The following is a 16339-nucleotide window of genomic DNA, read 5'->3' on the forward strand; positions in this document are numbered from 1 at the left end:
CCCTAGTGTGCACCCATTAGTAACTGTGCAATTCTCCATCATCATGCCCCCATTAGTAATAGCGCTCCCCCAGTGAGCCTACATTGGTAATAATGTAAGAAAAGTGGCCGCTTACACAGTAAGTGTAAGCGGCCATTTTCTTGTGGCCGTGGGCATGCACAGCCTGCTCTGCCCGAGGCCTAGAAGTTTGAACCCAGCTCTGGAAGAAGACACAGAGAGGCCATTCCTGAAGAAAATGGAGGTGTCGCTGGAGAGTTCTCTCGCAGCAGTGGGGACGCCCCCCGTGCTGTTTGAGCGCTGAGGACCGCCCCCAGTGCTGCGTGAGAACTCATTTGCATACCGAAATAAACCGGGATTTCAACCGAACAGCGTCACGGAGAAGACATCTAAAGGTAGGAGAAGAATAGCCTTTCTTAAGGCTATTCCTATGTATTGTCGAGGGGAAAAAAAAAGCATTTTAATGGTATAATCCCTTTAAGCAGATATTGGCATTCAGCACTGGTAACATGGGGGTAGCTTTGGATCAACAATATGGGATATCAGGCTGAATTTGATGAATTTGTATCTTTTTTACCCTTACTATGCTATTAGGGCGACCCCTGCTGATCATTAGGCGGTAATACCATTAATAAACTCTTGCCTTTAAATTGGGGTGGACATGATATACAGGCAACGAATGGATTGTTGGACTGAGGTTCCTTGGGCCCACCCAAAACAGTGAATTTAGGGTCCACCTTCCAAGAACTCTTAGGAAATAGACCATAGTACCCGTGTCTTCTGCGGGACCATTATGTGGTACAGCCTGGGCCAATGCTAAACGTGTATAGGTGTCTATTTTCCCCGGCCTCCTGCCCATGTACTGAGATTCATGTACAACCCCTTTAACTTATAGCCAGAAAATCTATTTCACTCACTAGCATTACCTTTAGTCGCTGTGTAAAACTTACAATACACTTAAATGAGCCATAGCACAATCCCAGCTCTGCTACATCAATGTGATGGAACAAAATAATAGACTACTAATCTACATATCATGTCCATCCCATTTACATTATTAGCGCCACACCATATAAATTATGCTGCAACATGAAGCAGAAACTAGATTAATGACCGTATTATAAAACATGGCCAGGACGGCCAATTCTCAGCCCCCACATTATAGCGAGAAGACAAAGCAGGCGACTGGTGAGGGAAGAATCCACCACAATTTACTGAACAATGTGGCTTATTACAAGGCCATCAGCATGCTGTAATGATGGCGGGCAATTTACTTATTGTCATTGACATTTCCCAGTAATAATATTACCATTGTACACAACAAATAAAATAGTCTACAGGGGAGGGGTGTGTGTGTAAATATATATGTGAGTGTGTGTGTATACATATAGAGTATATACACACATACCACAGGAGATCTGCTCTGCATCAGGGAAGGTCTTGTGGTCTTATCTTGGTCTGTTCTGTTAAAGTTTTACTGTATTATATTCTGTATTTCTGCTTTCCACATACAGATGATCATGCAGAAGAGACGAATATGTGATATTCAGTGAACATAGTACATTATGTAAGGATATCGCAAATATTAATGTAAGTATAATAATTATTATTTAAATACCAGTATGTATTTACTATTTATTTTGAAAATGGCATAGATAGATAGATAGATAGATAGATAGATAGATAGATAGGAGATAGATAGATAGATAGATGATAAATAGATAGATAGATAGATAGATAGATAGATAGGAGATAGATTAGATAGATAGATAGATAGATAGGAGATAGATAGATAGATAGATAGGCAGAAGAACAGATAGATAGATAGATAGATAGATAGGTAGATAGGAAATAGATAGATAGATAGGAGATAGATTAGATAGATAGATAGGAGATAGATATGATAGATAGATCCTACATTAGATAGATAGGAGATAGATAAATAGATAGATAGGAGACAAATAGATAGATAGATAATAGATAGAAAAAACAGGCAGAAGAACAGATAGATAATAGATAGGTAGATGGATGAATGAATAAATAAATAAATAAATACATAGATAGAAAGAAAAACTGATAGATAGATAGATAGATAGATAGATAATCGATAGGTAGATGGATGAATGAATGAATGAATGAATAAATAGAAAGAAAAGCTGATAGATAGATAGATAGATAGATAATAGATAGATAGATAAACAGGTAGAAGGATAGATAGATAGATAGATAGATGAATAGATAAAGATAGATAGAAAGAAAAGCTGATAGATGATAGATAGATGAATAGATAGATAGATACAGACAGACGAATAGATAAAGATAGATAGATAAATAGATAAAGATAGATAGACAGTTAGAAAGAAAGAAAGAAAGAAAGAAAGAAAGAAAGAAAGAAAGAAAGAAAGAAAATCTGATATAGATAGATGAATAGATAAAGATAGATAGATAGATAGATAGATAGATAGATAGATAGATAGATAGATAGATAGATAGATAGATAGGAGAGATAGATAGATAGATAGATAGATAGATAGATAGATAGATAGATGGACTGATATGATGAATAGATGATAAACAGATAGATATATAGATAATAGGTAGCTGGAATATATAGTCAGATAGATGGATAGATAGATAGATAGATAGATAGATAGATAGATAGATAGATAGATAGATAGACAGACAGACAGACAGACAGACAGACAGACAGATAGATAGATAGATAGATAGATAGATATTGGAAAGGCAAGATAAATAATTTAGGATGATGATGTAGCAGAGCTGAATGTGTGATATTGGTGTTATTACAGTACAGTAAAAGTGAACCTAGTACATCATGTAAGTATATTACGCAAACACAAAGTCCCAGCAAAGAGTTAATAGTAAAATCCATCTCTGCTCCATCTGTAGCTGCAGACAGATTGCAATCTATAACTATTATATGACATTTTAAGGACACTGGCATTATAGAGCCAAAACCAGCTAAAAAGCTGCTAGAGACAGAAAGAAAGATTAATATTTGTGTGTAAGCTTCTCTGGAGATGAGGACGTCCCTGACCTCCCATCTGGGGCTGGAAACCATTAGAGGAGAATTTCTGTAGAGTTTTTAGAGACTTATAGGATTATATAGAGCTGTGCTTATGTAACAATGGGGATCCTACTTGGGATTTCTCTACTTTCCTGCATTTGTGTTGCAGGATTTCTCAGCCTTTGTAGATGTGGGGACAAAAGGTTGGTGGGGGAGCCCCTGTACCAGGCATAGGGGGAGGCAGGGGAATTAAGCAGAATCGCTGACATCAGCACTGCGGCAAAATGGACAGTTCCATCTGTGCGGTTACAAGGAAAGCTCCGGTTTCCTCCTCCAGTCTATCCCTGTGCTATAGCTAGTGCTGCAGCAAGGCAGATAATTCAGGCACTGCAGGGAGGAGGGGGTTAAATCCCACTATGTGGCAACCTAAGTAAAAGCTTCTCCCCTAGCTATTGATCTTGCCTCCCAGTATAAAAGCCAGGGCTCAGGTGTCCCTCCCACATCTTCTCTCCAAGATGAGTTTTGGTTCAGATCACTACCTTTCCTCCTCCTACAGGAAGATTTTTGGAGACCCTCCTAGGTCCACCAGCCGCCTTGGAGGGAGCAGCTCCTCATCCAGGACAACCATTTCTGGTGGCTTTAGGTCCCAATCCTTGTCCCGCAGCAATGTGTCTTCACAGTCATCTTATAGGAGATCTTCAAGACCTGGTGGCTATCTGTCTGGAGAACACTTAGACCTGACCCAAACTTCAGTCCTGAACAATGAGTTTAAGATCATCCGTACCAATGAAAAGGAGCAACTGCAAGGGCTCAATGATCGCTTTGCCATGTTCATTGAGAAGGTGCACAACCTGGAGCAACAGAACAAGGTGCTGGAAACTGAACTGGTGGCCCTAAGGCAAAGACAATCTGAACCCTCCAGGCTTGGAGAACTCTACCAGCAAGAGATTAAAGATCTCAGGGCTCAGATAGAAGACATCAACACTGAGAAGGCTCAACTCATCCTGGAGAGGGACAGCTTAGAAGATGATCTCCAGAAACTCAAGGCCAAGTATGAGGATGAGATCAGGATGAGAGAAGAAACAGAGTATGCCTTGAAAGCTCATAAGAAAGATGTGGATGATGCCACTTTGGCTCGCTTGGATCTGGAAAAGAAGGTGGAATCTCTTCTGGATGAGATCTCCTTCATGAGGAAAGTCCATGAAGAAGAAGTCACTGAGCTGATGGCCATGCTTCAAGCTTCCCAGGTCTCGGTAGAAATGGAGATGGCCAAGCCTGACCTGACATCAGCCTTGAAGGATATCCGTTCTCAGTATGAGTCCTTGGCAGCCAAGAACCTGCAATCAGCTGACGAGTGGTACAAGTCCAAATTTGCCAACCTGAGTGAGCAGGCATCTAGAAGCTCTGAAGTGATCAGAGCCAGCAGAGAGGAGATCAATGACTACAGAAGACAGCTCCAGTCCAAGACCATCGAGATTGAAAGCCTTCGTGGTACCAATGAGTCTCTGGAAAGGCAGATCCAGGAGATGGAGGAGAGACACATTGCAGAGGCAACTGGTCTGCAGGTAAGACTCCCTCCATAGTGTCCTGGCACTAGAGGAATCCTTGTTATTTCACTTATGAGGATAGGGTTAAACTTGCTACAGGGACTAGGAGTATGACTAGTGCAGCAAATGCTTCAGAGCTGACTGCTGTCCATGGTGCTGAACTGACTCATGCAGGGCTGGCATTTCACACACCAGTCACTATACACAGACTGAATATATATAAGACTATATACACTTACTGACTATATATATGGCTATATATACTTTGTTCTTATGCTAGTATCTCACACACAAGTCACTATACACCTACTGACTATATATAAGACTATATACACCTACTAACTATATATATATGGCTATATACACCTTGTTCTTATGCTAGCATCTCACATACCAGTTACTATACACACCTACTGACTCTCTCTCTCTCTCTCTCTCTCTCTATATATATACATGTTATTTCTGCCACCCCTTACACATTGGCCAATTCCTTATTCTTTATCCCAGCTTCTTGCCAATATACTTTGTATTTCCACTCACTAAACATGGGACCTGCCATGTATTTGGCTGAAACAGGTTAATGTGCAATGATGGAGACTGACTGCCATACATTATAGATGAGTCTTATGTAACACATTCGTGCAGGCATTCGCTGCTCAGTGGTGCACTGGAAAGTAAAAAAAACATCCTCTCCAGGAAGGCAGGGTGGGGGAGGAGGGGTAGGGAGTGGCAACAGAGGCTAACAAAGGCCCTCCTGGAACTGTCAAGGGGCTTAACTCTAAAAGGTACAAGCTAGAGAGGGGGCTGATATATTACTTTTATTAAAAGTTACTGGTTCTTGCCAAAAACTCTGAAGCCTCTCATACTTGTGGTTAATTAGAGCAGGATAGCAGTCACTACTGACTATATGTATTCTGTAAGCACATGGCAGAAATATTCACTATGTGTCTATGAATTATCTGTGTACAGTATCTATCTGCCTCATAATATATCACTATGTATAGATGTGCCTGGTGTGTATTTGTCTCAGGTCTTTCTGCCTCATTACTGCTTGTCTATCTATTTATCATCTATCTATCTCCCACTCCTTATCTTCAGTTCCATCTTCCTCTTGTTGCCTATCTCTCTCTATTTTATACAGTATCTAATCAATCTATCTATCTATCTATCATCTATCTATCATCTCACCCATTTTTTCTTTTCAGTTGCATTTCTCCCCACCTCTTATATCTATCTATTTACTTATCAATCTATCATTCTCTCTCTTCAGATCAGTTTCCCTCCTGCCCCTTCTAACTATTGATCTATTTACAATATCTATCTATCTATCTCCCTCCTATCTATCTTATTTGACTTTCAATTATTTGTCTGTTTCTAATTATCTTTAGCTTATTTACCTTTATCTAAGATCTATCTATCTCTCTCATTACCATCTATCACGCCCACTCTCTCTTCAGCTCCATCTCTCACTCTCTATTCATCTATCTATTCATCTATCTATCCATCTATCAGTTTTTCTACCCATCTATCTATCCATCTATCTATCTTTATCTATCCATCTATCAGTTTTTCTATCCATCTATCTATCTTTATCTATTCATCTGTTTCTATCTATTATCTATCTATCCATCTACCCATCTATTATCTGTTTGTCTATCTGTCTATCTATCTATCTATCTATCTATCTATCTATCGTATCAATCATCTTCTACAACTTCTTTTTATTAATCTCTTTCTATAGATCTATTATCCATCTTCATTTATATGTAACAATCTAAGATAAATCAATGCTGTGTTATGTAAACAAATACAATCAGAAATAGTTCAATAAATAACTTTTTATTATGCAAATTCACATTTATATATTAAGGAAAAAGTTGAAGACACTTAAATCTCTTACTGGTAAAGCTTAGAAATAGCCTCTATTATTTCTCTCTAAAGATGTTGAAGATGGAGATCAGACTGGAAGCCGTTGGGTAGTAAATATTAGATCCACCCAACATAACTTCCATCGCCATCTTTAGAAGGGAGTGGCACCTTGTCTTTCTCCCATTAGCTTTATGTAAAACATGTGAGGTCGCAGAACAATCTAGAAAATCATGGCAGGTAACAGGTTAATAGTCTGTCGATAACCTGCTATTTTATATTCACGGTGTACAGACGTGTGACAGAAGTCATAAGAGTACAAGTCTAGGTGTGAACAATATTATTCTAGCAACCAAACTCCTCCAGGACTCTGTAGGTTTCATTTCCCAGGCAACCTCCATTGGAAACAAAACTAATTTTAGTGGCTCTCCTTGTGAGTCTTATTTCATACTGCAATATAGCGATAAGAAGCCAAAGGAGAGTATAGGTAAATGGTGGCTTAAAGGTTAAAATAAAACAGTAGAAATCATAAAATCTGAGGTTTAATGGAAATATAAATTTAACAAGATAATCATTTTATTAGATTGTTACATTGTATCTTATATCAAGCAAGGAAAGAGATGAAGGGTTTTTATTAAATTAGAAAACCATGTCTACTTTCTTTTAGAAACAGCCCCACTTTTGTCCACTGGATTCCCCATTCACTTCAAAGGGATTAAGGTGCAGTACCAGTGACAGCCAGTAAACAAGAGTGGTGCTATTCCTGGGTTAAAAGTGTGACAATTATATACAATCCTTCCTACTTGACTAAATTTGTTTCGTAATGTAGTGTATACTGTATCTAGATGGAGGGCTTCCATTTAATGCATAGGGGCTCAGATAAACCCACCACTAACTATCGATAATCCCAATATCTGCTTTAAGCCTCCCCTCACCCTTTTAACACAATGCTCATGGGTTCAGGTAGGTATTAGATATAGATATTTTTTTGATGGGGTCTTCAAACTGGAATACACTCTTTAAGGGTAAGTTCACTGAAGTGGCTCTAACTTTGACGCTGATTTTGACGTAGCATCCACCTTAAATTCTGTCTGAAATCCATCTCTCACTTATTTCAATAGGAGGCAGTAGCAGATTTTTTCAGCTAATGGAAAATTAAGCGTCCAACTCGTTCTGCAAAAATGGCTCCCATTGACTTCAATGGGTGCCGCTTGCTTTTTTTTTTCTGCTAGCTAGTAGCGGAAAAAGAAGCAACATGCCGTATCTTGCGACAGATTCTGCGGTTGTGTCAGCCGCAGCGTCCGCGGCTCGAAACACGCTCCTGTTTAGGCCCATTCATTGGGCCTGATCAGGAGTGGGATGATGCAACGAACCCGTCACCACTAGCCGCGTGGAAGTTTACACGGCGGAAAACATTTTCCGCCATGTGAACATACCTTAAGGGTCTCAATGTGACTCCATTTTCCATTAGTAAAGGAGTCACAGGGCAACCCGGCGATGTTTGATCATGCTAGCCGCTTCCACCACCTTTTCCTCTGTATGAACATACCCTAAGAAATCCCATTGAAATGAAAGTAAAACATCTGTGCAGAATTTGTTGCGGAATTTATCAAAATCCACTAGCAGAATTTGGAATTCCTGCCTGCCCAATAAAGACAAAATACAGGGGTACTCTTCTTCAAATTATGTTTGAAATTCCCCATCAAATATAGCATCAAAATCAGCTTCATATTCAGCATCAAAATCCTTGTTAGTTTTTGGCAAGCAGAATTCACTTTAAATTCCCAAAGCAGAAATTTTCTGCCTAGATGTCCCCTTGTGCCGCCTGTGCTTCTGCAGCTCTTCTCATTAAATGAATAGGAGCCACGGAAGCACAGGCCACAAACTAGAACAGGACCTGTCCTATCTAATGAGGCCCAGACTGCCGGCCCGCACATGGGACCATGAAAATCACAGTTGTGTAGATAGGCCCATAAAAAAGGATAGCACACGAACCCACACCACAGTTGTCAGCAAGGGGCCTAATACTAGGACCCAATATCCTCTAGCGACAAATCTATATCTCTCAGATCCAGCTATACATGCTCCTACAGGATGTAGCTACAGATATGACTAGATAGTGATCATTGACAGTACTGACCTATGCTTTATACCTGCTTTGTAGACTAGACCAGCTTGTTTCTGCTATATTTCATTGATGTCATAGTTTTCATGGTGTACTTCATGTTACGTGAATTCCTGCCAAAATTGTGACTGGGAAGTCCTTTCAGCAATACTGCAGACGTTACATTCAGATAACCTATGGCATGAGACCTTTGATCAATATTAGTCATATCACATGTAAAATCCATCATCTTTCTATTTTATCTTACTTTCTGCTTTTCCACTCTATTGTTTCGATTTGGAAACTGTCGGCAAGCAGTGCAAGTTTCTTGTGCTAATAATCAGGACTGCCATTGACCTGTGTGCACTCAGTATCAATAAGCAAATGTATTAAGAAAAACAGATCAGAAGGGCACCCTAAGGGCTAGTTCACACGTGGGCAAAGGGGAGGTTTTTGACAGCGGAATTCGCTTCAAAAACCTCTCCTTTAACATGGTGGTCTATGTAGACCACTAGCTTTTTTTTTCCTCCTAGCGTTTTCCGCCTGAAGAAGCGACATGACCTTTCTTCAGGCGGAAAACGCCTGAAGAATTGCATAGAAGTGAATGGGAGGCGAAAACCGCGCGGTAAAAAAACGCGCGGTTTTTTGCACACAAAACCGCGCGGTTTTTTGCAAAAAAAGCGCGGTTTTCGCCTGCAGTTTCAATAGCACATATAGGAAAAAAAAACCCTAGCAAAAACCGCTAGCGAAAACCGCGTCAAAAACCTCGTCAAAAACCGCGTGGAATGCAAAAAACAGCGTCAAAAAAACTCCCCGAGGTTTTTTACCTCGCACAAATAAGCTAGGCGGTTTTCACGTGTGAACTGACCCTAAAAGCAACACCTATGATGTGGGTTAGTGCGATGTTATGTTATAGGGAGTCTGTCAGCAGAATCCAGCATTGGTTATGCTAAATTGAGTCAAAAGTTTTTTCTCTTTGTAACAAGCTGCCTGTGTTGCCAGGGTATTGTCTTTAAAAAATAATATATGCAAAAAATCTCTTTGGAACAATGAAGGTGTATCTGCTCACCTCTGTGAAGTAATGGCTACGCCCTTGTTGCTCCAAATAGATCATTTGCATATTGACAAAAACAGCAATATCTAGGCAACAGAGATAGCGAAAACACTATTTCATTCAAGTGACCCTTAACCTATCTATCTGCAGGGCTAGGATGAAATGTTGGGTTCTGGTGACACTAACCTATCTATCTGCAGGGCTGGGGTGATATGCTGGTTCTGGTGACAATAACCTATCTATCTTTAGAGCTGGGTTGATATGCTGAGCTCTGTGAGCTCTGGTGACTCTAACCTATCTATCTATGGGCTGGGTTGATGATACAAGATTCTGATGACAGACTCCCTTTAAGTACTGTACATAGAAAGTTCTGCACACAGATCCTAATACATGCATATGCAGTGTATTGCTCTCCAGTGCTAGAGATGAGAGAGTACTATTCGAAACAGCCGTTTTGAATAGCACGCACCCATAAGAATGAATGGAAGTGACCGGCACGCAGACCTTGCCGGCGGCCAGCCGCTTAACCCCCTGCGTGCTGGCTGCGTCCATTCATTCCTATAGTACTCACTCATCTCTACTCTCCACCTGTGGCTCTCAGCTGTTACAAAACTACTGTTCCCAGCATGCAAGGACAGATGCCACAATGGGGCCCCATGTTGCAGAAACGCAGCAACAAAAAAATGCTGCATTTTACAGTATCTGCATGGGATTCTGACTAATGCCATTCACACAATGCAGAAAAAAATCTGCAGTGGAAATGGCGCATTTTCAAAAATCGGAAATGTCAATTATACCTACGGAAACACCGGCATTTTCCTTATCGTTATAAAAGGGGCAGGGGGATAAAAAACTCAATGAATTTCTGCCAGGCTCTTTTCCGCAGCATTTTTCGGCTATGCTTCGTTATGTGGGGCCTTAGTCTAAGGGACTGACAGAACTGACCATGTGTTAGTGAAAGTGGTGACTGATCCAGGTGTTCGAATACATACACAAGTATATAACGGTATAAGATATATAAGGGTCAGATGACCCTGATTCTAAAAATTTTTTATGTCTTTTGGGTTTATTAATGTAATCCGGATATATTCACATTTTAGCAGTATATAGGGACCCCCCTTAACTAACTTTATAAAGGGATTTTTTCTAATAGGCCATATGGACTCTCCACCATTAACCAAAGCCTTGGCTATTGGAAATTATACCAAAATTAACATTGAATTTTATAACATTTCTGGAGCATTATCATGTCCTGCTACATTATAGAATCTTCTCTCTTATTGCTTAGGATACAATAAATCAGCTGGAAAATGAATTGAGGAGCACAAAGGGTGAAATGGCTCGCCATCTACGGGAATATCAGGACCTGCTCAATGTCAAGATGGCGCTGGATATTGAAATCGCAGCCTATCGGTAATTTGTGTTTCTATTGGATCCTATCAGTAGTGTCTGTAAGACAATAGATGTATGTGTGAAATTTGCATTGTATAGGGGGCATGTGTCTGTAGGACGAGATAAAATCAAATCAATTAAAATAAATTCCTAATATTATCAGGGCAAAAAATATTTTCAATATGATGGACGTACATAAGAGTCAATGAAGTGAATGAACAATAAAGAAATTAAATCCCATCACTATTTGGTGTAATCGTTGCCCTTTCGAGGCGGAGTCCTGGAAGTGATGATCCGGCCCCCGCAGAGCCCTGATCTCAACATTATCCAGTCGGTCTGGGATAACATGAGAGACAGATGGATTGGAGCAAGCCTACATCCACAGAAGATCTGTGCTTAGTTCTCCAAGATGGCGGGAACAACCTCCTTGCTGAGTTCCTTCAAAAATTGTCTGCAAATACCGAGAAGAACTGATGAAAGGTAAAGGGTAAAGGTCATACCAAACGCTGATGGGATTTACATTTCTCTTTTCTTCATTCACTTCAACCTAGGATTGTATGTTAACATGATCCTTCAATCATTAACCCATAAGGCACAAGATGATCAATGTCTACCAGGAAATTTGGACGTTTTTAAGATAATTATTTCTTCTTATGATTTTTTTCAGCAAATTGTTGGAGGGTGAGGAGACCAGGTTTAGCACCAGTGGAATCAGCATTATGCCTTCAAACCCACACCAGAGTTATTCTTATCAGCCCCGGGCCCATATTTCATCCTCCTCCAAGACAACATCAGCATCAAGGAAAGATGAAGCCGACTCAGTCAGCAAGACAACTTCTAAAGCAAGTCACAAAGGAGAAACCTATGAAGAAATCATTGAAGAAACTGTAGTTTCAACCAAAAAATTAGAGAAGTTGGAACAGAATGAAGGTTTAAATGGTAAACCTTAACCAGCTAGGAATTTGTCAATTTATCTATTAGAGTTTTCACTTTGTCATTGACTCATCCACTCTTAGAGATCACAGCTAATGCTTGTATCATATATGGTCACCAGGGATTTCTAGGTAGGTGCATTCATGTTGAACATCACAAGGAAACTGAATTCAGGGCCATCTTGACTATGACCCATTGGCTATCTTGGAACCGCCAGTCCTAGTATAGCCTGCCAGCCTATGGTGCTATAGGATACATTGGTCCATTGTACAATATACCAATGTGTCCCAGAAGCAGAACCAAAGTAGACATTCAAGTAGGAATATTAGACCTTCTCCCACTTCTGGGATGGGTTCCCAAAGATGGTGATGAAAAACATTGATTTACCTAGAGCTAGTGAGCACGGGCCTAAATCCTTATATGCTACACAAAGATTCCTGTTGAGTCCTGTTGCATGACCAAACATGGCCAGGTTGCCCTGTGGCTCCTTCTCTAATGGTGAAGAGAGTCACCTTTAAACTCTCAGGGTACCATGACTGCTACTTCAAGTTGAGACTTGCTTGACTTTTTTGAAACTAGAAGTTACGAGACTCAAGAAGTCACAGCTTACTAAGAGTCATGGAACACTAGAAGTCACAACACCCTAGGAGTTGTAATGGCAAATATTAGTCAAGGAGTCACAAACCACCTCAATGACCTTTGTTTGTGCAATGGGAGTGGCAGCTAAAATCACCCTGTAGCTCTACCCTAAAGACGTCTTCTGGGATCTGCGTTTTTGCAGAAATAGCACCTTGTTTGTGACTTGTTCTTTGTATTGAAGAATATTCAGATGCAATGCCAGACACAGCCTGTGGGCAAAGAGTGGTGCTATTCCTAGAAAAAATGGAACTCCTTGTTTGCTTAACAACTATTACTTTCCAATCCCCATACACATGCAGGTTTGGCTCAGAGGAACATGCATGTGTTCTCAATAGAAAGGGGGTAAGCCAAAAACAAACGATCAGGCATGTCGAAATTTGACATGCTCAATTGTTCTTTTTCCTGACACCCCCATAGATTTGTATGGCCATCTTCACCCCTTTAATAGAAAAGGACTGTCATAGTGCCCAGTCTAGCAATAAGATATTTCTGGCTCGACACTTTCATAGATAAGTTGGCTTCTTCCCATACCATATGGCACGGAACATGACCCTGCTGAAGTGACGGATGCATGATGCAGATTCTAGATATCGTGAGTACCAGTCCATAGTGTGTTGTCATAGCCATCCATTAGTAAGAAGCACATCACTCCTTGATCTACTGCTTAGTATAGAATACAGTCTAATACTGTGCACTTACTGTAGTTCTTAGACATGTGGATGTATGGGAACTAAACTAGTATCCGATACTAGTAGAGACCTGGGGACCACCATAATCTAAAGCACACTGGAACTTGTGGGCATTTCATATGCTAACCAGCCAATGGTTTCTTCTAGCACACCTAGTACTCTAATACACAAATACTGTAAGTCGCACAAAGTCCTATAACCTGCAACGCCGGTAGTGTTGCACTAACACGAATATTATCAGGCTAGTCACAAAGAGATGATGTGGTATAGAAGCAGCCAAGTATATGGAGGAGTCACGTACAAGGCGCGTGAAGGAACAGCCAGTCTAACAATGCCTTACTACTAGTGACATTCTTCCAATTACTGTCTCCATGTATGTTGTATGTTTGCTGTGTCAACACAGGCAGCCTGCTCGTGGTAGTCATTTAATGGTATTTCTTGGGGCATTTTTTTTACCTTTGTACCCCGACATGTTAAAAGCAAGGACGTCAACATGAAAGGAAGTGACATTGTTATGCCTGCAGACAAGATATGAAATAAAAGTCATGATATCAAACCACATGGTGTCCTGTTGTGTATGGGTTGGTTGATGGGATGAACCCGAGACTTTGACGCAGATGTGAATGTAGAATCAGCATAAATGGAGAGAAGATCTTATATATCAAGGTTAAAGGGGTTTTCTGGGATCTGGATATTCATGGTCTATCATTAGGTTAAGTCATTATCAAAATAGTGGGGGTCAGCCTCTCAGCACCCATTCCCATCAGATGTTGGATAAGTATCAGGTTATCAATATGCAAGTTCCAAAAAACCCCTGGAAACTGTATCTGCATCCTTTGTTGCAGAAAATCTGCAATTGCAAATCTGTTCCATTCATCTGAATGAGGCTTACAGAACTCCAGGTGTTTGCTGTTTACATAAAACTATTGAGACGAATGGAGCTGATTTTCGGTCTCAGATGATGTGCAAAAAATTCTGCTGCCTGTAAAGGCACCCTAATAATCTGTGATGTGATTCTGTTACTTGGCAGCCATTCAGATGAGCTGCCATAAAGCAAACACACACTGCTGCACTGCCCATGCAAGATGAGAGCTACCTTGCACCAGTCAGGGACTTTACTGAGACTGGTGTAGGAAATGGCAGTCTTAAGAAATTTTCCTGAGTATTTTTTGTTGCTTAGATAGCACCTAGATATCCTGCAGGGTTGTTCAGACCGGCTGTCGCATCAGTCATGTAGAAAAAACAACTCAATTTATTGAGATCTGCAGAGGTGAGAGATAAACTAGGGCCTGAACACATGAATCCCCTTATCAGATGGGACACAGATATATGGGGATTGTGCATCGTAAAGATAACAGCATGGAGGAATATATTATCTTCTTCCACATTGAAGTAATGAAGACTGAAGGCTACAAGAAAGCAGAACAGTAGGGGAGAGCAGGGTTAATAAGATTCACACCAGAAATCCCTGGCTGGCCTGGCAGATTACATATATTATACGTCCTGAGAAGCGGTCAGAGTGATAAAATAACAGCAAGAAAAAAAACAAACAAAAAAAAAACACTGCGGCCGCAAGGTCTTGCTTTGGCCGAAGTCCCTGTCGTACATGACCACTGGGGTCAGTCACCTGCGTGAGTATAGGAACGAAGACACCATTTGCATATGTAACCTGTAAACAGTGGCGTAACTAAAGTCTTGTGGGCCTCGGTGCAATCTTTTGTCCGGGGCCCCCTACCTCATCCCTACAGCTAATTCTTGATAGTGATGGTTACGGGTGCTAAGGAGTTTAATCCACCTTAGTGTGGTTCGGGTAATCCAGGGTCTCCTTGGCTTATGGGCGAGATGGAAGCTGCAATCTGAATACTGATGCCAGTGCTTATGGACCCCTAAGGCTCCTGGGCCCCGGTGCGACAGGAGCCTTAGGCTGGGTAATATCCAGTAGGTCTGATATTACTTCCATAGAGATCCACAGACAAAAAAGAATTGCAAAAGTTCCTGTGGATAAAGTAGTTTGCTACCCATAGGCAGACATTGCTTAACCAAATCCATTGAGCTATTCCAAAGATATAATCATTTTTAGTGCTGATGCAAATTAGGGCATACTTTGGACATACTGCGTGATGTACAATACACAGAACCCCGCCCCTGAGGAACCACAGTGATACGCCCAGTTTGGCACCAACACTAACAGGGCTTTTATCTTTGGAATAGCAAAAAGCTATAACACTCAGGATGACAGCACCAAGTCCAGTAAATATACACATATATGTTTATTACATATGTACTTGTTTTGGACTTTTCAGCTCATAGGATTTTGGATTGACAAGGATTACTTGCATGACTATTTTTTACCTCATTTTTAGAGTTTGGAATCCAAGTGACAAATCTAAATTTCCATCTCTCGTCTGAAGTCACTGCTGGTGAACTGAATTTACAACAGGACAGACTTATTCTAGAATTGCAGGTTCACCGCTTTCTGATCCATTCTGAAGGTCACTGAAGGGTTACAGACAAATTAGCTATTATCCGCCTCCTCAGTAGTCTTGGCGGCTCCCTTGTCTTCTTATAGCACCTTTACCTCAGCCTTTGTTCCTCGCCATCTGGGAATCACTGGTGTTTAATGAGAAAATGACACAGTGCAGCTGTTGCCTTGTGATTTGGGCATGGAAAGAACAGGAACGGGCCACCCCTCCGAATTAAAGATGAGAAGGCGGCAGAAGGATGTCTGGCACATTCTCCTGGGTGTCTGTCAATATATATTTTATCCCTTAACAAACCAATCTTCAGCCTTCGCGTGCCAAACATTAAGACGCCCACATGGGACACAGTCTGTTGTGAATTGCTTAACCAAGTGCGGTCTAGGCAATGATGTAAATCTTACAGATCCAAGACAGAAAAAACAATGACTATGCAAGTCTTACTGAACCTTTAAAGGGGTTGTCCAGTTTCAGACAGATATTAAGAGACAGATGTTATGGTTTGTATAATAAAAAGTTGTAAAATTTTCCAGAATATTTTCGGTATCAATTCCTCAGTTTTCTAGATCTCTTCCTGCTGTCACTCATTCTGCATCCCGTTGCGACATCCCAC

General features: G+C 40.7%; 1 protein-coding gene across 1 annotated transcript; it reads left to right on the forward strand.

Moving 5' to 3' along the window:
- Nucleotides 1-3290: 3290 nt before the first annotated feature.
- INA (internexin neuronal intermediate filament protein alpha) lies at nt 3291-12290 on the forward strand. Its single transcript, XM_075257536.1, has 3 exons — nt 3291-4590; nt 10885-11009; nt 11656-12290. The coding sequence occupies exons 1-3, from the start codon at nt 3541-3543 to the stop codon at nt 11936-11938; spliced, it is 1458 nt and encodes a 485-aa protein (XP_075113637.1). The 5' UTR covers nt 3291-3540; the 3' UTR covers nt 11939-12290.
- Nucleotides 12291-16339: the final 4049 nt, after the last annotated feature.

This window comes from Leptodactylus fuscus, chromosome 10, assembly GCF_031893055.1.
Source record: "Leptodactylus fuscus isolate aLepFus1 chromosome 10, aLepFus1.hap2, whole genome shotgun sequence".
NCBI classification, from domain to species: Eukaryota; Metazoa; Chordata; class Amphibia; order Anura; family Leptodactylidae; genus Leptodactylus; species Leptodactylus fuscus.